The sequence below is a fragment of the Podarcis tiliguerta genome (assembly GCF_965153285.1).
Source record: "Podarcis tiliguerta genome assembly, chromosome: 13".
Lineage (NCBI taxonomy): Eukaryota > Metazoa > Chordata > Lepidosauria > Squamata > Lacertidae > Podarcis > Podarcis tiliguerta.
In genome coordinates, this window is record NC_139546.1 from 15,686,159 (window position 1) to 15,709,074 (window position 22,916).

The following is a 22,916-nucleotide window of genomic DNA, read 5'->3' on the forward strand; positions in this document are numbered from 1 at the left end:
AATCCTACAAGCTTGAGGCAAATGTTTTGTTTGGGTGGAACCGGTGTGTGCTGGTACAACTCCAGTTTCCTTTAGGAGTGTAGCTGTTGTTGCACGCTGGACGTAACAAATGTTTACCTTGGGTAGTTTTGCCCTTTAAATGCCAGTTCAAATGTGTGGTAAATCATCTTTTTAAAAGATACCTTGTTTGTTATGGGGGGAGCTTTATATGATTGGAAGTTTGAAAGCCAGGTTGAATATTCATAATTGAGACGGCACAGTAGAATGGGATATTCTTGTATGAGTTATACAAGACAGTTTTAAATAAGAACAGGGGAATGGCATCTTCTGAGCATTCAATTCCACCCCCTAAAAAAACCATGCGTTTTGACAGGGTTTCTTTTGCACTATTTTTGGTTTCACCTTTCCCCTGCCCCAATTTTGTTTTACAAAGAACAAGTCACCCCTTCCCAGTTTTCTGCACAGAATCCAAGAACGTTGAATTGTTTGGGTGTGTTTGTTTTTATTATTCAAAGGACATGTAAAGATAATAAAAGAGAGATTTCCTATTTTGGAAAAAAAAAAATCGTATGCATATTGCTTGATTGTTTGGCTGCTTTAATCTAAATTCTTTTTCTTTTTTAAAAATACAACACCACCACAATATGCAAGGAAGTTATGAACCACTCCGTAACCTTTGTAAGATGGGATCTTTTACCAAACCTTTCATGCCTCCCCCTTCTCCTTCAAGAAACCTGGGTCCTGTAGGTTTGAGTGGGTTCTGACAATTGTGCTCAGAGTTCCTACCCATTGTCACAGAACCACGGGTCCTGGAATGCTTTGAGCCGGGTTGAGGATATGACAAAGCAATTAAGCTCATGCCAAGTATGCCGATAAATATTTCTTCAAGCCTATTCAAAGCTCTTAGAATGGCCTGCAGCAGACACAACCGCTAAGCTGCTACTGTCTCCGTTGACGTTTGTGCCACACGGGAAAACTATGCAGCTAAATTGCTCCATTCACAAGAGTTTCTCCGGCACGGCCTCTGTGTCTTCAAGGCCTGACTGAAGTGCAAAAATTCAGCATGCATTGAAAAGGAAAGCTTTGCATGCTGAATAGCTGAATGTCCTACAGCTATTCTGAGGCGTAGGAGCCCTGCCCAAAGAAGAAAAGAGCTGGCCAACCTGCCAGCACTCTTTATTGCTGCTGCTGCTTCTCAGGCTGAGCAACCACACTCCTGATTTAGCAAGGGCACAGTTGCCCTGACCTTACACCTTCATCAGAGCAGTAGTGAAACTTCTAAAGAGCTTTTATAACCTACAATAGTTTGGGATAAAGGCAACGAATCTAGTTGCAGAACGCAACCAAAGTTTGGGCACAACCGACAAACATTTCTTAGAACAAAGGTTAAGGGGACACCAACAAGGCACCTACTGCCATCTTTATTGCAACTGCACACAATACACTGGGTTGTATGCAGCCAGGATTCCAAGATGGCAGCAGGCGCAGACAAAATGGCTGCCGCTGTTGCCTAAAATCTGTCAGGAATTCTATCATCTCCCTTGCTCTGCCGTCCCTCTGTTATAAAATGGAGGCGCAAGGATGGGGGTAAGGAATAGGGAAATATAAAAACCGAAAGAAAGCCGGCAGTCTCGCCACCCTGTTCCTCCTTAACTCTAAATCCTTGCAGTTAATTTAGTCAGACAAATCAGAACAAACGCCTCACTTCAATGGAAGGGTGTTAATGTGCATGTCTCACAAGCCGTTTTTTAAAATAGTAAAACTGGCTCTACTCGTTTCTAAAGTTGGGTATCTTGTAGCCCCCATGCTATTGAGAAGCTTTCACCCACACCACGTGCCCACGATGGTGTTTGCTTCTCAAGATGGAGATCAGCCAAGGGGGGAAAAATGGCAATAGGCTATGCAAAGCTAGTCATCTCTCTCTTGGATGGTAACAGCCACAGCAGTTAGGGGAGCTAATGCAGCTCACTGCGTTTTTCAGTGTGGCTACAGCTCCCTAAAGAAAAGTATACGGTAAGGCCCAGCCCTGTGTTTCAGATTTAAGGTGTCTTGCAAGCCCTGAATCCAGTTCCTTCCAGAGGTTTTGGGACTAAAGACCCAGGATAAGAGTAAAAAAAACAAAACACCAAAAGGAGAAGCAATGGGGAATGTTTGCAGGAGGAAATGTGTTAAGTGTTGGAAGGGTTAACTCTCACATAAAACCCATAAATTGTCAAGCCTTTCTGGAACCCCACAATTGCCAAAAAAAACACTGACATACCACACACGACACTGAACAAGGTTGTGGGGCTGTAATCTCTTCAGGCTGCAAATGGAGGATGATGTTTTTGAATGCTCCCCGCCCCCCTGTAAATTCACTGGGGAGAGCTTTACTACATGCAGGGACTTTTTTTATTTGTTCTTTAGTGTGGGGGAGTATTAAAAAAAATTGCATTTCCCCATCTTCCCTCAAGAGGTATTGCAGTCCAGAATTTTTCCACCTCATTTATCTTCACCAAGGCATAGGGCAAATGAAACACAACTGGCTGCAGTGAGTAGAAATGAAGATACAGGACTGCTTGGAAGGGTACAGGCAGGAAGGATGAGTTTGTTTAATGTTCAGGTTGAAGTAGATGGTATGTTTGTATTCACTGGTGGCTCTGTAAGAGTTTACTGTAAAAAGTCAGCTGGTATGGTATGTGGTTTGCAGAGCAGTTTTCCGAGCAAAACAAGGGCATTTTTCTTACCCACTTTATATCTGAAGTTGTCAACAGGTCTGCCCTCCTCTTGGACCTTTTAACAGGAGCTTGTCTGCAAAAAACCCCCACAGCTGAGCATTTTCACAACCTGAAGAGAAAACCATCATCACCTGCTATTGTCTGCCGCTGATCAAGCTAATGTTGAAACGCACAGATGCAAGGGGAAGCCGAAATGCTGGCAACCCCTTGCATGCTTTGACTAGCAAGGCAGGTGATGGAAGGTTGCTCCCATCCCACCCTCCTTGCACTTAAATCTCCAGTTTCTATCTCAGCCTAATCTTCTGAAGTGGGGCTTGTGGAACAAAAGTGGGCATCATCTATGAATTCAGAGGTAGAACACTTGTTGGAAGCCTCACGCAAATGACTCAAGAGACTGGAAACCCAGGTAGCACTTAAAAGAAACCCTGTAATGTGCGTGATTGTGTGAGAGAACAAGATTGCAAGTAGGGGTTATGTGCACTGCACATTTTTTGGTGGGAGTCAGGAAGGGAGAAGTGGAGCTTGGAATAAACGGTATTTGCTGTGCTTATGTTATGCTCCTTCCAAGATTTGCAGCTGAAGGAACTTGGGATTTTATTGATGTACGCAAGATGTCAAATCGGGGAGGAGGAGGAGGCAAGCAGGACTAGTACAGTGGTCGCTCGGGTTGCGAACGTGATCCGTGAGGGAAGCATGTTCGCAACCCGCAGCGTTCACAACCTGCAGGGCCACGTGTGCACGCGCGGGTTGTGATTCGGCGCTTCTGCGCATACGCCGAAACCCGGAAGTAACCCGTTCCGGTACTTCCAGGGTTCGGCACGATGCGCAACCCGAAGCATCTGTAACCCGAGGTATGACTGTATAGGGAAAGAGAGCAGTCCTTATTCCCTACCCTTTTGGCTGCAGGGAGCCCAGACTGACTCATCTTGAAATTTCCAAGTCTGTCCTTTTAACATCTAGCAGTTGCTAAGCCTTCTTTAAAAATACCAGTACCAGTTGCTGCAGAAATCCAGCAGGTATTTCTGAGTGTGTCGCTGCCCTCTGGTCCTGCCTGCTTGCTTTCTGCAGGCATCTTGTGAGAGCAGGATTCTGGGACTCGATGGGTCACTGGCCTGGGTTTCTTATGTAGGCACAGACTTTCCTGGCACAAGCAAGCAGCAATATGGGAAAGGTGCACCTATTAAGAGTCGGCCATCACAGCCTGGTCACAGAGGCGGCCAGCCAGCAGTCCCTTCTTGAACTGATTTCAGAAGCCCTCAGGGGGCAACACAGGCAGCTCAGGACTACAACAAGAATGAGCAGTCCTTTCCTCAGCAGCCTGCTGGGTGAGGAGGGAGGTGGAGAAAGAAGCAGGGCCAGAAAAAGGAGAAAAGAGGGACAGAAAGGAAAAGATGTGGCAGAAAGAATGGCTAAAGCGGTGCACCCACTTTTGGCCACACCCACTCCTGTCTTCTGCTCCGCCCACTGCCATTGCATGGTCTGATTACATCAGAAGCAAGGCATCCCTTGACGGATTAAAAGGCTGCCCACGCACCTGCCATTCAAACAATATTGAAGCAGATAGGTAACCTTATCTCCACGTTTCCGCTCCTCTCCTTTCTAGTTTTGCCCCGAAAGAAAAACTTAATAGAAATACACTTAAGCAATGCATTTGTTTGGTTCCCATCACACGTTTCGGGATTCCTTAATATAGAATTCAGCTTCCTCGATTTGGCAAGAGAACACACCAAAATCCAATGGGGGGGGGGCAGGGTGTGCGCCTGGAAGCGGCAGAACAAAAGGCCTGAGTCGATGGCACGGCTCCTGCTCATGACAATTTTGTTGCAGATGGGATGCCTGAGGAAATAGAAGGGATTCAGTAAATGGTGTGGTGTGTGGTGGTTGTCTGGAAAGGCAAATGTTGCAAGCATTAACTCCCTGATTTTGGTATGTCCAAACAGGATCTCAGTTAAATAGTTCTCAAAAAAGGGGAGAGGGGAAAAAAGAGCAAAGGTACAAAATGTGGAACAAAATAGGTTTGCGTCTGTAGGTTCAGTCTCTTTAACTCAGGAAAGGGAGTTAGTGAGCTTCTGGCCCCGCAAAGTAGGGGAAGAGGCACCAAACTGGAGCGATTTTTTAAAAACAACAACAACAAAGCCCAATCCCAGAGTCCTTTCTCTTTTAAAGTTCCTCGTGTTTAACTTGATCCTCGTCTGATTTCAGCTTCAGTTCCTCTGCTGTGATCTTCCCATCCTTATTCCGGTCTTGGTTTTGGAACATGTCATTGACCACTTTTTCCGGGTCAGGGCCTGGCATGAGACGACCTTTGCCTTCAGAGATCTGAGCTTTGATGAACTCTGAGAACTGCAGGGGGGGGGGGGGAGAGAAAGCAGGGAAAAAGATAAGCCATTTCCACTGGGAAGGGTGTGTGTGGCATATGCATTCAACAACATGGGAAACAGCATTTCAAGACATCCAGCTCCTATGTCTGGCTTCCTTTATATCAGTCTCTTAACTTTCCTTTGCCCACTGCTTGCCATTTTTCAAGGTTGAGCAAGATGCCAGACTGATGGGGAAAAAAATGAATCGCTAAAGGTGCATTAACTTGAGTGGCTCTAGATGACAACGCAAGAGATGGACAAGACAACTGGAAAAGGGCTGCAGCGTTCACAGGCTGTGCCCTCTGCAGCATAGAATCATAGAATCATAGAGTTGGAAGAGACCACAAGGGCCATCGAGTCCAACCCCCTGCCAAGCAGGAAACACCATCAGAGCACTCCAGACATATGGTTGTCAAGCCTCTGCTTAAAGACCTCCAAAGAAGGAGACTCCACCACACTCCTTGGCAGCAAATTCCACTGTCAAACAGCTCTTACTGTCAGGAAGTTCTTCCTAATGTTTAGGTGGAATCTTCTTTCTTGTAGTTTGGATCCATTGCTCCGTGTCCGCTTCTCTGGAGCAGCAGAAAACAATCTTTCTCCCTCCTCTATGTGACATCCTTTTATATATTTGAACATGGCTATCATATCACCCCTTAACCTCCTCTTCTCCAGGCTAAACATGCCCAGCTCCCTTAGCCATTCCTCATAAGGCATCGTTTCCAGGCCTTTGACCATTTTGGTTGCCCTCCTCTGGACGAAGGAAAACCAGGTCCTTAATTGTGTTGTGAGTTTCCATGAGTATAAAAGGCTCTCTACTGCAAAAGTTACATGGGAACACGAAGGAACCACCAGATGATGGGGCTTAAATGCATGACCCTACAACCCTTTTCTACCCAAGTTGCTCCCTCACGTCTGTAACACCTTAAAAGGGCCCACATCTCACTGCAAGTTATAACCAAAATATTTATCATCTGCTACATATAGCTGTAGCAACCCAATGCTTCCTCTTCCTCTTGCTTCCTCTAGCAACCCAATAATGTACAGATTGTTTTTGGCTGTGTGATGTAACGTTGCATTTTTGATTTCACCCTCCCTGCAGAAGGGAAAGGACTTCTATAGATGATTTGTTAATTGTTTTATATGATTTAAGCTGTATTTGTGATGTTCTGTTCTGTTTCATTACGTTATTGTTATTTATTGTTTGTAAGCCACTTTGAGGTTCATATGAATGAAAAGCAACATAGAAATACAAAAAATCAAATCAAAACAAACAAATAGTCACTGGGAAGTAGGGCTACAATGTTAAATCAATTGGTCAGTTAGTTTTTTAAAAATAAAATTAAAAAAGCTTTTCAGCTGAATGATACGGTGCTCCTGGTTAACCAGCCAACCAATTTTCTAAAAAGAAAAATATTTTCAATGCAATGCTTATACAAACTGTAAATGGAGAGCACCATCATATAGGCAGGCATGTCTCTTCCAAGACAATGTGTAATGGTTCTAGGGGTTGCTCGTGCGTAAGCTTGTCCCAACGTCTGGCTGGGTTGCCTGAGTGAACCTTTCCTGTCCGGGCAGCCACTCGCCCGTGACCGTCTCAATCGCTGGCAGAATCCGTCAGTGGGTGTTTCTTAAACTTCTTCCAGCAAAGAAGTTCTTTGACGCCCAGTCTCCGCCTACTCTCCCTGCGCGGAAGCCTTCTGCGCAAGGAGGGCATGGTCAGCGGAGGACCCCTTCTCTCCCCGCTGGTCCCCGGCAAGGAGTCATGGGTTCGCCTCGCCAATTCCCCCATCTCCCACCCTTCTCCACTGGAGCTACGCTGATTCTCGCCCCCAGAAGATGGGCTGCCTCTCCCACTCCCGGGACACTCTCTGGGATCCCTTCGGAGCTTGCTCTCTCCCTCGGACACTGATGGCAGTTCCCTGACACAATGCCTCCAAGACAACACACAAGTGCATCTTCTTAAAATAAAAAGTTTGCTCTTTGCTCCGAGCTATTGTTTTTACCCGTATACAAATGGAATAAATTTTTTCCTATTAATTTACTAAAACTCGAACAACTAACTATAGGGTAGATGCTCTTACTCTGGTGGAACGAACAGTTGGTACAAATGGATCCAGCCGTGGATCCTGTCACCCCCCCTGCCCCCAGTTCAGATTCTTCAGTACCAGCTGCACCCTTTCTAATACGGAATGCAAAATCTCACCTCCTCAGGTGGGACTTCACCATCTTTGTTCAGATCCATGGCTTCAAACAGGTTTTCTGGTAGGTCGCTGTGCCAGACAAACAGGTATCCTTCTGGAACTCCTGGCTCCCGGTGTAGCAGCTCTAACTCAAAGTAGAGAACGGCACTGCCAGGTACACCCCGGGCTGAAAAAGCAAGGTGCACATATCAACAGGGCGAGGTCATCCACAGAGGCACTGGCTAGGCAGCAGTGACCCGGAGTCAAAGCTAGGAGAAACCTATTGACAGGAAGTGACCTCGCTTCTTGAGAGGAAGTGGTATCAGAGGGTTTAGCTACTATTTCTCCTCCTCCTCACTGTTTAATGCCATCACAAGGCCATATAAGGAGCCGTATTGCCACTGCCTACTGGCTATAACGTTATTACTCCTAAATTATAATCATAAATTCAATTCATATAGCCTAGTTTCTCACAAGAACGTCTATAAAACCTGGACCTCAAAATATTTTTCTCCTGAAGCACAGCTCCTGTGATAAACCGACAATGCCCATGTCAAGTTTGAACTACTCTTTCTTAGCATTTGGGCTCTGTAAATATTGGCTACTAATCATGCCTAGTGATGAATAGCAAAAAAGTTTCTATGTTCTGTGCTAAAAAATAATTGTGAAACTCTACAAAAGGCGATGCAAATTATGCTAAGTTGCTTGCTGCCTTTCATAGGGAAGACCACTCCGTCCTACTCTAGCTTCTGAGATTTTACCAGGCAATGCATGCACAGACTTCCAACTGTATTTCTGCAGCCTTAGGAGCTAGAAAGTCACTTTAGGGAAAAAGGAAAAAAGAAAAGAAAAGAAGGGACTGTCCGGTTGCTGAACCCTTAATCCAGTATCCATTTCTTCTGCCGGCCCTGTGATGTGGACTCTGAAAACAGATGCCGGAGGCATTGCCCACAACCTTACCTCCACTTTCGCCATGACCCAAATGGGGAGGAACGATGACGGAACGTTTTTCCCCCACGCACATGTTGAGCAGGCCATTGTTCAGGCCTTCAATTATCTTGTTGGTCCCCAGCGTGGCTTCTTGAGGGCTTTCATAGTCATGGCTGTCAAGCAGGAAAAGAGGGAGACCATTGGAATCCTTGGAAATATTTTCTGCCGGAATCTCAGAAGTGTGTCTGGGGACCTCTTCCCCAGAATTCTGCTCTTAAGAAAATCATACACACACACACACACACACAATGGTACCTCGGGTTACATACGCTTCAGGTTACACACTCCGCTAACCTAGAAATAATGCTTTAGGTTAAGAATTTTGCTTCAGGATAAGAACAGAAATCGTGCTCCGGCGGCAGTGCGAGGCCCCATTAGCTAAAGTGGTGCTTCAGGTTAAGAACGGACCTCTGGAACGAATTAAGTACTTCACCTGAGGTACCACTGTGTGTGTGTGTGTGTGTGTGTGTGTGTATATATATATATATATATATATATATATATATATATATATGCGCACTGCTTGTCATATATATTTATTTTGCATAATTTACTTTGCTACTCCCAGTGATGGAAAGGGGGAAAAGAGCCGTGGAAGATGCAGGAAATGTGCTTTCAGGTTTCAGTGAATTCTGATCCTCCCTGCTCTCACGGCAGACAGCCAAGGAAGTAGACAAGGAAGCTCTTACAGAGTCTTTATTCAATACTGACAGAGAGAGGCCTCTGTATGCTGCCTCTTAGGTCAATGGCGGTTCTCCAACTGAGCTCCTCCCCACTCCCTTCCCCTTACGCTGCTTGCCAGGGGCTAATTGTCTCTGAGTCTTTTGCTCTTCCACTTTCAATGCACGCCGGGTTCTGGGAGATCGGAAATGCTCTCCAGTGATAACGTGTCAGCTGGCTGCTCTGGCCCTGTCTTCCCCTTCTCTTCTCCCAACACCTGCCAACTCTTCTGTTCTCCTGTCTCTGAGCTGTGACCTTCCTCAAACCACTGCTGGAAGCCACATGACCTGGAAGCTGTACGCCGGCTCCCTCAGCCAATAAGCGAGATGAGCACTGCAACCCCAAAGTCGGCCACGACTGGACCTAATGGTCAGGGGTCCCTTTACCTTTACAACTCTGTGAGGCACTGACTTAGCCCCAAGGTCACCCAGTGAGCTTCATGGCTGAGTGGGGATTCGAACTCTGGTCTCTCAGGTCCTAGTCTGACACTTGTAACCAATATACCACACTGGGAAGCAACAGTGAAATAGCCCAGGTGAGTGCTGCTGCCCCATCAGGCCGTCCACTACTTCCCTTTAGGTTACTCTGTGATAAGGCAATGTAGGTATTTGTTGACATTTAAATTCCTGCATTGCAGGGGGTTGGGAGCAGATGATCCTTGAGGTCCCACCCAACTCTACAATTCTATGAGATAAGAAGAAGAAGAAGAGTTTGGATTTGATATCCCGCCTTTCACTCCCTTTAAGGAGTCTCAAAGCGGCTAGCATTCTCCTTTCCCTTCCTCCCCCACAACAAACGCTCTGTGAGGTGAGTGGGGCTGAGAGACTTCAGAGAAGTGTGACTGGCCCAAGGTCACCCAGCAGCTGCATGTGGAGGAGCGGGGAATCGAACCCGGTTCCCCAGATTACGAGACTACCGCTCTTAACCACTACACTACACTGGCTCTAAACTTTAAGCAAAAGACTCACGAGGAGAAGAGTTTGGTGCCATCCAGGAGGGAGCAGTTGTAATGGTAGCGGACAAAGTCTCTGTCTTGGGTGGTGACGTTGCAGTCCGCAGGCCGGTGGATAGTCTGTATTTCCACAGGGTCTGCGGGATTGTGGAAATCGATGACATGGACGTCGAAGATGAGCACAGCCGAGCCAGGGATCTTGTTCCCTAGAGGACAAGAAGGACAGAGACTGGGGGGTTTTTTGGGTGTAAAGAGTGAGGATGCATACACACAAAAGTCCCCCAAGGGTCACAGCTGATTCGAGGCAATTTGCAACCTCTAGTTGCAGAACCCAGAGTATGTCTCTGGGATCTCTTGCCAATGTCCCAGCATACATTCAGGGGCCATTATTTCCATTTCTTTATGTTTCATTGTTTGCCCCAGTGGTTTTCAGCCTTTACACCTTCTGGGAGCCCTCCCCAAATCAACCTTTGTTTTCTTCGCATACGAAAGCCAAAGCAACATTGGTGGATTTGTGTGGCCACTCAAACCCAGCAGAAATTTCAAAGCTGGGGGGTTTGGTTTGTAGATAAAAGCCTTCAAAGGGTTCCGCTGAGGGGCTCCCCACACACCTCAACCTGTTCGCTCTACTTACCTGCCCCAGTTTCTCCATAGGCCAAGTGGGGTGGGATAATGACCCTTCTCCTTTCACCAATACAGACTCCTTGAAGCCCTTGGTCCATTCCTGGAATAATGTAGCCTTTCCCAATGTAAGTGTCGTAGGTGTGGTTTCGTGAATAACTGGAATTGGAGAGAGAGAATCCGTGGGGAAGAAGTGTCTTACAAACTGACGTTACAGCAAAGCCTCAAGTTTTCCCCTCCAGATTTCTTAAACTGTGGCTGAGCCCATCCAGAGACAGACCGAAAGAGCAGGGCGAGACATGAGCTCTGTGGCTCTGATAGGCTGGAAAGTGAGAATATGTCATCTTCCCACTCCGGCAAAAAATTATTGGGCAAGGTTCAGGCCACTGGTAGCCTAAGTAATGGAAGGACTTCCAGGTCTCGCTGCTCAGCCTGCACTTTGAGCTGGCTCTGTTTACACTCCCCCCCATATATATTTTAATATTTTTTATTGGAATAACCCCCCCCAATACACAATCCACCCTCATTAAACGTGAACATAACATACAGTGAGCATAACATACAACAATACAAACAACGAAATAAAAGACATCCTTTATCCTGTATCTGGCCTCCTTATTTACTTCTTATAAACTCCGTCCTTTATGAATAATTATTAAAAGTTTTCTAATTATAACTTAAATATCCACAAAGTCTCATGTAGACATTAATTGAAACAAGTCCAGGTATGCATTTTAGGGCACTGTTTTGTGAAGTATTCTCTGCATTTCCCCCATGCTTTTTGAAACTCTTGCCTAGTGTGATCTTTAATTGCCTCTGTTAATCTAGACTCTCACAGTTTGTCTTGCCATTCCTTTTTTGATGGCACAGTTTCTTTTTTCCAGTTTTTAGCAGTTAGGATCCTTGCCGCTCCTGTGGCACAGAGGAGTATTTTCTGATCTTCTCTTGCTATACCTGTGTCCATTATCCCTAGTAGAAAAGCTTCTGTATTTTTCATAAAGTTATACTTAAATATTTTTTTAAGCTTGTCATATACTGTGTTCCAGAAGCTTTTGATTTTTTCACAGGTCCACCAAGCATGTATAAGTGTCCCCTCTGCACACTTCCTCTATATTTTGATCCTCTTCTCACCTTCCCCTGTCCTGTTCTGCCTTTGATAGACTCCTTCTAGGGTAGGGATATAAAGGGCGTTGTTTTCTGTTCTGCCTTGCATCTGTTGCACACCCTGCCTGGGATAGCTCAGTCAGTAGAGAATGAAACTCTTAATCTCAGGGTTGTGGGTTCAAGTCCCACATTAGGCAAAAGATTCCTGCATTGCAGGGGTTGGACTAGATGACCCTCGTGGTCCCTTCCAACTCTACAATTCTATGATTTCTGTTCCACTGCAATTAAAGTTCCATGAAAACGACATTATTCAGCTCGCTGTCCACTGTGGCCAAATATAACAATGCAATTAACAATGTAATTAACTACATTATTATTGCATAATTTCAAGAGGGAGGAGGAGATAATAAATAACATAATGAAAGAAAATGATTATAGAAAATTGGAGCCTGGGGAATGGAGGCTGTGAATACTGATCATAATCACCTGCCTGATTTCTATTTCTGTTTGCAGATGGCTATCGACTCAATTTCAGGTAGAGCTTCCCATTTTGAGGGAATTTCCCAACAACCCTATTCTAGAAAAAACTGAACTTCTGGTTACGTCAACCTAGCCATACAAAGAATACTGAGGAATGACAGCTTGGTGGAGAAGGGAAGGGAAAGATGGCAGCGCTTTCTTATCAATGACAGCTGCATTTCAGTCCCCGTTACCTGGAGTCAAAGAGGGTCCCGTCCATCAAGGTGCCATTATAATGGTACCGCACAAAATCTCCGGTCACGGCCTTGCGCTTGCAAGTCGCTGGCACTTCCAAGTGCTCCAGGGAGATGCCATCTTTTGGGTTGTGCAGGTCCACCAGGTGAACATCAAAAACCAGGGAGGCTTGAGGGGGGATGACAGTGCCTGAGAAAAGGAAAGGAGAACCAACTCAGCTCAGGCGGCCACAGGGAGCCAGGTCACGTGGAGGAACACTTTAAACCACCCCATTTTTAAGAGGGGACGCCAGCTAACCCGCTTTTGAAATACCATCCCTTTCTTCAAGAGCACTGTACGGCAAAGTGTGCTAAGGTTGCGGTTTCTGCCATTTGTGATAAATCCACAATTGAATGTAGCTGACTTCAGCCCACAAAAGTTGTGGCTTTGAGGCTTTTAGTAATGGGGTCCCCAACATGGTGCCAGTGAACGTCATGACACCCCTCAGACACCCCTCTGAGTGCCCACCACAGCCCCCTACCAGTACATTCTTTTTTATATTTGTAGGGTTTTGTTTGGCTTTGTGAAGAAGAGTTTGGATTTGATATCCCGCTTTATCACTACCCGAAGGAGTCTCAAAGCGGCTAACATTCTCCTTTCCCTTCCTCCCCCACAACAAACACTCTGTGAGGTGAGTGGGGCTGAGAGACTTCAGAGAAGTGTGACTGGCCCAAGGTCACCCAGCAGCTGCATGTGGAGGAGCGGAGACGCGAACCCGGTTCACCAGATTATGAGTCTACCGCTCTTAACCACTACACCACACTGGCTTGTGAGCTGTCGTATGTTGGGAGGGGTTTGTCTGTGTTTTGGAGGTGTTCACTTGTGTGTGTGTGCTTTGCAAGGAGGGCGGCTGGTGCATGCGCCCACCCTTGCATTTCCAAATGTGCCCCCCAGGCCTTGAAAGATGGAGGACCCCAGTCTTAAACACTAGTGCATAGCCCCTGGCAGACACCATGTTTTTAAAGACATCTCTGTGTGTGGATGCTTTAGCTGAGATTCCTGCATTCCAGGGGTTTGGACTAGATGACCCTCAGGGTCCCTTCCAACTCTACAATTCTACGAATTCTTGTCCCTCATCACCAAGGTTTTGTACAGGAGCTCCTTGTATGTATGCAAAAACGTACATACATTCTTATGTAAGCGGGACTCTTGAGATCTGCTAGCAGGTACAATCCTATTCCCCCCTCCCCAAAAAAAGATATTTATTTCTAAGTACAATAAAATCTTATTGGCCTTTTTTTTTTTTTTGAAAGAAACAAAGAAAGAATTGATTTGTGGATTTCTTTGACACAGAATCTGAGGTGATTTCTTGCATACTTTCAGAATAATATTTAAATTTAAATAATATAATAAATTTAAATTCTTCTGCAGATATGCAATAATAATATTATAATTTATTATTTATACCCTGCCCATCTGGCTGGGTTTCCCCAGCCACTCTGCGGCTCCCAACAGAATATTAAAAATGCCTTAAAATAAGACACATTAAAAACTTCCCTAAACAGGGCTTCCTTCAGATGTCTTCTAAAAGTCAGATAGTTGTTTATTTCCTTGATATCTGGTGGGAGGGCATTCCACTGGGCGGGTGCCACTACCGAGAAGGGCCTCTGCCTGGTTCCCTGCAACCTCACTTCTCGCAGTGAGGGAACCACCAAAAGGCCCTCGGAGCTGGACTTCAGTGTCCGGGCTGAACGATGGGGGTGGAGATGTTCCTTCAGCTATACTGGGCCACAGCCATTTAGGGCTTTTAAGGTCAGCACCAACACTTTGAGTTGTGCTCAGAAAAGTACTGAGTGAATACAGTTCACCTTGGGGTTCAGATTCACAATTTCTTGACCACCTTACCGTAGCCTTTCTCTCCGTAGGCCAGGAACGGGGGGATCACTATTTGTCGTTTCTCTCCAGCACACATGCCTAGCAGGCCCTCGTCCATCCCTTTGATCAGCCAACCTGAACCCACGTAGGTGTCATAAGTACTGTCTTTTCCATAGCTGGGAGACAGGTGAGGATGGAGAAAGGGAAAGAGACATCAGGCAAGGAAGCGGTTCGGAGAAAACAACGCCACCTTCGCAGCACAGCACTGGTCAAAAACAGCCACCCACTAAAAGGTAAAAAAACAAAAAGGTAAAGGACCCCTTGACTGGACGGTTAAGTCCAGTCAAAGGTGATTATAGGGTTGCAGCGCTCATCTCGCATTCAGGCCGAGGGAGTCGGCGTTTGTCCACAGACAGCTTTCCAGGTCATGTGGCCAGCATAACTAAACCGCTTCTGGCGCAACGGAACACCGTGATGGAAATCAGAGTGCATGGAAATGTCATTTACCTTCCCGCCACAGTGGTACCTATTTATCTACTTGAACTAGTGTGCTTTCAAATTGCTAGGTTGGCAGGAGCTGGGACAGAGCAACGGGAGCTCATCACCATCACGCAGATTCGAACTGCTAACCTTCTGATCAGCAAGCCCAAGAGGCTCAGTGGTTTAGACCACAGCGCCACCCGCTCCTCATCTTATTCTTATTCTACATCAGGCTTCCTCAACCTTGGCCCTCCAGATGTTTTGAGACTACGATTCCCATCATCCCTGACCACTGGTCCTGCTAGCTAGGGATCATGGGAGTTGTAGGCCAAAAACATCTGGAGGGCCGAGTTTGAGGAAGCCTGTTCTACATTATTCTTAATCACTGCGTTTAACTGCAATTAACACCACTACCAGAGATCCAGCATCTTTGACCGGACAGCTGCTCTACCTATTATACAGAACGAGAGTCAACTTAAAAACATAATGCTAAATGCATCTTTGAATCCTGTGGCTGGAATCCTCCTTCTGTTTTTTAAACCACCAGCAGCCTTGGAAGGGTAGGGGTCAATCCAGTTCGGGACTGTAGCCAAGGGACTGCTATAATTGCAACTGCAGTGACATTATTTTGCTGTCTTTCACTCTCTGTACCAAACCTCTGAGCCAAAACAGGCCATCTCCCCTTCAGCACATCCTACCTGGAGTCGAAGGGGGTGCCGTCGAGAAGTGTGCCGTTGTAGTGGTAGCGCACAAAGTCGGAGTTCTCCACTGTGCGGTTGCAGCGCTGCGGCTTGGAGACGGTGGTGATCTGCAGCTTGTCTTCTTTGTTCCAAATGTCAAGTAGGATGACATCGAAGTAGAGGGTGGTGTCCGGGGGAATCAGGCCAGCTGTGGGGTTGAAAACGAGGAACGACCATGGAGACCGAAACGACAATTCTCAGGGGGACTGGGAGGACACCACAACCACTGCCCCTTCGCCAATGGCACCAGGCCATTCAATACAGTGGTACCTCAGGTTACATACGCTTCAGGTTACAGACTCCGCTAACCCAGAAATAGTACATCGGGTTAAGAACTTTGCTTCAGGATGAGAACAGAAATCGTGTGGCGGCAGTGGGAGGCCCCATTAGCTAAAGTGGTACCTCAGGTTAAGAACAGTTTCAGGTTCAGAACGAACCTCCAGAACCAATTAAGTACGTAAGCCGTAATTTATCTATTTCTATACTGCCATCCATCTGCATGGCACTTTACCAAGTACAGGAAATGCATAAAATGGAGGAGAAAAGAGTGGTGGATGGGGAAGCCGTGTAAAGCGAAACGGGTGGAACCGGAAATGACAAGAAATAGGGAAGCTCAAGCGTGTTTGGAGGCATGAAACAACTTCTCAGTATAGAAACCTGCTCTTATTATATTAGGGCCTTCCAAAACCCCAAAATGTATTTTATATAATTGACTTTTTATTTCTATTCTTTGTATATCGTATTGTTGTTTTATTGTGATGGCCAATGGCTGATGCAAATAAAGAAGAAGAAGAGTTTGGATTTGATATCCCGCTTTATCACTACCCAAAGGAGTCTCAAAGCGGCTAACATTCTCCTTTCCCTTCCTCCCCCACAACACACACACTGTGAGGTGAGTGGGACTGAGAGACTTCAGAGAAGTGTGACTGGCCCAAAGTCACCCAGCAGCTGCATATGGAGGAGCGGAGACGCAAACCCGGTTCCCCAGATTACGAGAATACCGCTCTTAACCACTACACCATGCAAGATTCATTCATTCATTCTCAGGGCCTTGCAATGCAGCACAGTGCTATCCTTGCTATGGCTAGCTCAGTCGGTTAGAGCATGGTGCTGACAATGCCAAGGTTGCAGGTTCAATCCCCGTAAGCGACAGCTGCTTATTCCTGCATTGCAGGGAGTTGGACTAGATGATCCTCAGGGTCCCTTCAAACTCCTATGATTCTCCTGCGACCATGCTAAGATCTAATTGATCAGATCCCTGTGCATACTCCTTGCATTTTTGTTTTTTTAAATGTGTCCTTAAAGGCACAGATATGCAGCTAACATATTGTCAGGCTCAGGCCACGCCTGTCAACCCTGGACTCTTGCCACTCACCCACGCCGATGCTGCCGTAGCCAAGATGAGGGGGCACAATGAGGTGCCTTCTCTCGTTCACACACATCCCCTGCAGGCCTCTGTCCATGCCGGTGATGAGCCGCCCCACGCCAGCCACGCCGGCCACTGTGGCACCCCGATCGTAGCTGGAAAGGGAAGAAGGCATTGATGGAAGGGATGAGCAGAAACAACAAAAATGGAGCAAAGAGAACTCTAAAATGGCCAGTTAACAGATAACATGATGTGTGGTCATGGCCACTGGCTTAGATTGCTTTAAAGGGGACTGGACCAATTCACGGAGGATGAGATGATCAAAGTCAACTAGCTATGGCTCCAGGCAAGCTCCAGGTTCTCTGGCGGCATATTGGCAAATGCCATTTGCTGGGGAGCAACACTACACAGTGGTGTGGTGTGGCGCTGTGGGTTAAACCACAGAGCCTAGGACTTACCGATCCGAAGGTTGGCGGTTTGAATCCCCGTGATGGGGTGAGCTCCCGTTGCTCGGTCCCTGTTCCTGCCAACCTAGCAGTTCAAAAGCACATCAAAGTGCAAGTAGATAAATAGGCGGGAAGGTAAACGGCGTTTCCGTGCGCTGCTCTGTTTCGCCAGAAGCGGCTTAGTCATGCTGGCCACATGACCTGGAAGCTGTACGCCGGCTCCCTTGGCCAATAAAGCGAGATGAGCGCCACAACCCCCGAGTCAGCCATGACTGGACCTAATGGTCAGGGGTCCCTTTACCTTTAACACCACATGAAGGTAAGGTAAAACATAAAGGACCCCGGACAGTTAAGTCCAGCCAAAGGTGACTATGGGGTTGTGGTGCTCATCTCGCTTTCAGGCCAAGGGAGCCGGCGTTTGTCCACAGACAGCTTTCCGGGTCATGTGGCCAGCATGACTAAACTGCTTCCGGTGCAACAGAACACCGTGATGGAAACCAGAGCACATGGAAATGCTGTTTACCTTCCCGCCACAGTGTACCTATTTATCTACTTGCTCTGGTGTGCTTTCGAACTGCTAGGATGGCAGGAGCTAGAATGGGAGCTCACTCCATCGCGGGGAATCAAACCGCCAACCTTCTGATCAGCAAGCCTAAGAGGCTCAGTGGTTTAAACCACAGCGCCACCCACATCCCCTGGAACACCAGGTGAGGCTCTCATATCCTGGCTACAGGCTTATCCCATCTGGGCGGTTGGCTGGCAACTGTGAGAAACAGGATGTTAGACTAGCTAGGTCAGTGTTTCCCAACCTTGGGCCTCCAGCTGTTTTCGAACTACAATTCCCATCGTCCCTGACCACTGGTCTTGCTAGCTGAGGATTATGGGAGTTGTAGTCCAAAAACAGCTGGAGGCCCAAGGTTGGGAAATGCTGAGCTAGACCACCCTTGGCCAACTACCAGATGTTCGGCACAACAATTCCCATCAGGCCCAGCAACAATTCTGGCCAATTCAGAGGCAAAGGAAGTTTGTGTGGCATGGTGGAAGTGGAAACACGTCTGCCTGAGTTCACTTTGAGGCCTGGCCTGGCTGTTTCCTCCTCAGAGTGGACCTCGTGGAAAACTCTTTGAGAACCAGAGCTTAAGGCTGAAAAGCAGCATTGTAGTATAACCCCCCCCCCCCCAAACTCTTCCTGTAACTGTTGAGGGAGCAAAAAGGAAAAGAAATCTTGCTGGCTTCAAGATGCGCTTGGATACATTTACGAAAACTATTTTAGGACCGATTCAATTATTTACCCAAATTGCACCGCAACAGCAGAAACCACCTTTTTTTACAAAACTGTGCCCTGAAGCAAGGAATGTGGGTGTATGCCCATTTTAGTAAGGCAGAGATTCCGTAAAGTTTTGCTGATGAGGAAAAAAACCCCCAAACCTCCCAAACTATTCCTGCTAGCAGGGAGAGGAGCAAATGAAACCCGATCTCCAACTTCCTTTCAGTCAGAAAAGGAGGAGCAGAATAGCCTGATCCTGCACTCTGAATTCGCCAAGAGGACCACCCCGCATGTCATGATATGGGGGGGGGGGGAGGCAGTTAGCACCGAGGTTTCAAATCAAGAGCAAGTTTTCTTCCAGATCTCTAGAAAACTAGATCTAGGCAATTAATAGGACTGCTGCTTCCAGTGTGTGCATTTTGGAGGGGAAAAGGAGTCGCCGTCCTAAGTTGCAAAATCCAGCCTTTTAAAATGCATAAGCAGCTGCAGCCTCATGCGGATGACACGTCTACAGCCCAAACGGCAGATCCCATCATGGACGCCATCTCCTCCTACAGCCTATAGCAGCTCACTGCCTGCCCCCTTCCTTCCGACACACCGCTATCTTGCTTCGTAGCTCAACCTGGCTCTGTGGGCAGAGAGGTTTGATGCTCGAGACACAATTTCAAAATGCCCTAATAGTTTTGTTATCACGCTAATATACCTTAGGATGTGCCAGCTAAATTAGATTCAGCGATGCTGAACCAAGGGATAATGTAATAGCAAAGGGCAGGGATTGTTGCACCCATTCTCAGTCAAACAATTTGTCTTTTGACGCAAGGGAACTACCAGGAAAGTAACTGAGTGCTCTTTATTTATTAAGGGAGTTCGGACGCATGACAGGTTTAACTAAAAGTTCCACATCTTTATTTTTTTTAGTTTTAAAACAAAGCCTGGAAGTTCAGATCCGAAATGTCCTTACGTGAAAACGTCCTGCTCTAGATGTGTTCCCTTCTCCCTCTTAAAATTTATTTTATCAATTCTGTCCTTATTCGAATTTCGCTATACTATATCATGTAGAATGTTGGGCTGCAATTTGGTTTGATCCAGCAAAAAAATTATTACACAGATGACTTTAACTTTCCTTTCCTCTGACACGCCCCCCCCCCCCATATGCACCTTCAAATTCTGCTCCAGAGGGTTGGGAGAAGATTTTGGGGACATGGTTGGGGGGGGGGGGAGAGAAGACAAGGGAAGTCCGATTGCCTGAATGGGAATCCATGCATGCAACACTGGCTACAATTCTATGTTCAGAAATTCCAAATAGTGCACCGTGGTAGTAACCATAGAAAAAGAGTCCGTCCTTTAAAAAACAACCACCAGCCATTCAGCAACGATAATCTTTCCTTTCCTTCTCTCTCCCTTGATACCCATTTACCTGGGGGAAAGTCCCACTGAACTCTATGGGACTTATTTCCAAGGATTGCACGGATGGAGAAGGGAGTATCAAGGAGAGGTGAAAACTGAAGGTTTATTATCCTTTGAGGTGATCTGTGGACTTGAGGAATGTGGGTTGCTCTGAGTTTTCACAGGAGCAGCCTACAGCAAAAACAGGCCAGACCTAATAGAACGACGTCCATTTTGTCTTATTTCAAACACTTCGCCCTCCTCAAAACACTCCTTGCATCTCCTTACCCCCCACAATAATAATTGTTGTTTTTTAACAAGTTCCTGGGACTAAATCTCATTGAGTGTGGTCAGATTCCACAATGATAAAACCTAAATTTAGCCGATGGGAAGAAATTATCTAAAGTATGTTTGCTAAGGCAAGGGTTTGTGGCCTGAATTGCGCCCGCTTTCTCAGAGATTTTTAATGTCCCTTTCCTGAATATCCAGCTTTTCTGAATAGAAATCTCTAACTCAGATAAAAAGAAAAACATGTCAACAGTATTCTATCCAGTTCCCCCCAAAACAAACAAACCTCTTTCCAATGCTCTGGTTACAGAGACATGACCAATATGTACTTTTAAATATATGCTTTTAATTAAATTATTTTAATTTGAAGCATTACATGCATTTCGTGTCCACCCTCACCCTTGCTTTGCTCCTCACCAGTGCCCCCACAAAATTTATTGCACGCCTGCTTAGGGTGGACCTCTTCTTTTTTCCAGACCTGGCTCTTTGCAAAGTCCACCCTGCACCCTTCTAGCCAGAAGCTGGCTTGGCAGCTGCAAACCGCTGTGCAAAAGCTTCTGAAGTTATGCGAGGGATCAGCGGCTCCATATTTCTCTTTCCCCCGAGGCCCCAAAGAGGCAGAAGATAGAAGGCACATACCGCCAGAGGCACGCAATTCCTCTTGCAAGGGAGAGAGAGGGAAGGAAGGTTTCTCATTGCTGGCGGGCTGTTGTTGTTTTATTTTAAAAAAGGAAGGGCTGTTTTTCTAGGTTGCATGCATGGCTATTTCAAAAGCGCAAAGATGAAACATTAAAACGTGGGTCTCCTGTCTCTCAACTTATGGGGGAATCTCCTAAGGGGAGGGGCAGGGACAGGATTAGAAACTGAGATATGAAATCTAGGCACAATGGCACCTTAGGTTATGGATGCAACAACAGAATGGCTAGGCGCACTTTTTGATAATACAAAGCTGAAAATGAATGAAGTGCAGGTAAAATATTATGCTCCTTTTCCACATGGTCTAGTCCTTCCCCTGCCAACCCCCTTAATATTCTTAAGAGGGTCTCTTCTCCAGTCCTCAGAAAGTAGGGGAGGCAGAAAAAGGTCCTCCTTTCCTTCCACTCTGCAGTTTTACTCTGAAATCTTGCGCCCGGAACTTTGAAACCGCTTTTGCTCTTGAAATAATTCCGTCGCAAAATGCGCCTAGAACAATCGGAGCTTCGAACACGGGGGCGGGGAAGATATTTTGCCACTCCTTAATTCCAATTTGCCAGGGACTGCAGGTGAGCCACCACCTAACCCTTTGTCTCTGGATCAAAGGACCCAGTCCTTGCCCTGGACGGGCGCTTCTGCGCATTTCTCAGCGAGGGAAACGAGAAGGGGGGGAAAGTACCTGGAGTCGAACTTGGTGCCGTCCTGAAAAGTGCCATTGTAATGGTACCGGACGAAGTCGCCCATCTGGACTTCTCGCAGGCACACTTTGGGGATGTAGTATCTGTCGATGACGACGTCCTCCAACGGGCCGGGGTCTCCCAAGCCGCGGACCCCGAGCAGGCTCAGCGCCAAGACGAGGCACAGCAAGCTCATGGTGATGATCTTCGACGGTGCGCCCTCGGGCAGGAAAAGGAAGGTTCGGCAGCTGCGCCTGGCGCTGGAAGCAGCCGAAGGGGGAGCGGACGGGGGGTGAGTGGGAGGGAGAGAAGAGCAGAGGAGGCGCTTTCCTAAAAAAAAGAAAAAACCCGAAACGGAGGCCTGGAGGTTGCAAGCCAGCCGCTCCGATTTCTGTAGACGTGTAAAAAAGCGGCCTGCGGTTGGCTTGCAAAAAGAGATCGTGGCGGGATCCGATCGCTCTCAGCAGGCAGGGATTGCTTTGCAACCGATTTGGGAATGTGCGCGTGTCCGTCCCCCCCTTGCGTTTAGGCTTTTGCAGCAAAAACTATTTCAAAGCGTGTCCGGGCAGCCAGAAAAGCCCTGAGAAGAGAGGGCTTGCTTTTAAAAAGTTTTTTTTTTTGTTTTTTGGTTCGCCAGGTCCTAGTGCTTGTTGGCTACCCGACTGGAGAGTCAGAGAAAAGTCATGCTTACGTGGTCCCCGAGGGTGCGGTGGGGCAGGAACTGAGCTTTACTGTACAACATCCCATGGAGAACCCTCCCCCGGGACCGGGTTTTTTTTGGGGGGGGGTTTGCACAAACTTAAGTTTTGGAATGCGTTGCCTCAGTATGAACTGATGGCTTCGAAAGGGGTTTAAATAACTTTTTAGTGGGTATTGGGCATGAAAGCTAAATGGACAGACTGTACGTGTTCAGAGAACCAGATGCTGCTAGAAACAGTCTGGAGGTGTGGATCTTTATATAGATTTTATAGTTGCTTGGCCTGCTTTTTATTTTTTATTTTTTTCCAGAGTTACTGAATTTCTCAAACCTATAATCTGAAAAGTGCCACGGACTGGATTGGGGCGCATTTTTGCCTAATGATTTGCCCGTGCAAATAAACTTACGTGAGCTAGAACAGACATTTGATTTTAAATCGGCTCCCTTTTTATCCGTTATAAACCGTTTTAACAAAGCTGTATAAGCGGGGGGGGGGGGAGCGACTCCAAGCAGCTTTCTCAACTACATTGTGCATTCTTGATTTTTAGATGTTTGTTTTGTTGCTCCTCACTGTGCCTTACAAATACCCTAAAGCAAACCCACATCCAAAAATGCACTGTACAAAATAAAACCGGCATAAAACCAACACGACGACACTCCAATC

General features: G+C 46.7%; 1 protein-coding gene across 1 annotated transcript; it reads right to left on the reverse strand.

Annotated features, from left to right (window-relative positions):
• Window positions 1–2,567: 2,567 nt before the first annotated feature.
• On the reverse strand, window positions 2,568–22,252 carry FKBP10 (FKBP prolyl isomerase 10). The gene is made up of 10 exons (XM_083407761.1): window positions 21,558–22,252; window positions 16,808–16,953; window positions 15,391–15,580; window positions 14,243–14,388; window positions 12,358–12,547; window positions 10,554–10,699; window positions 9,936–10,125; window positions 8,218–8,360; window positions 7,281–7,444; window positions 2,568–5,060 (listed from the first exon to the last, which is right to left on the reverse strand). Exons 1-10 carry the CDS (start codon window positions 21,749–21,751, stop codon window positions 4,878–4,880), a joined length of 1,692 nt encoding a protein of 563 aa, XP_083263887.1. The 5' UTR covers window positions 21,752–22,252; the 3' UTR covers window positions 2,568–4,877.
• Between the last annotated feature and the right edge of the window lie 664 nt (window positions 22,253–22,916).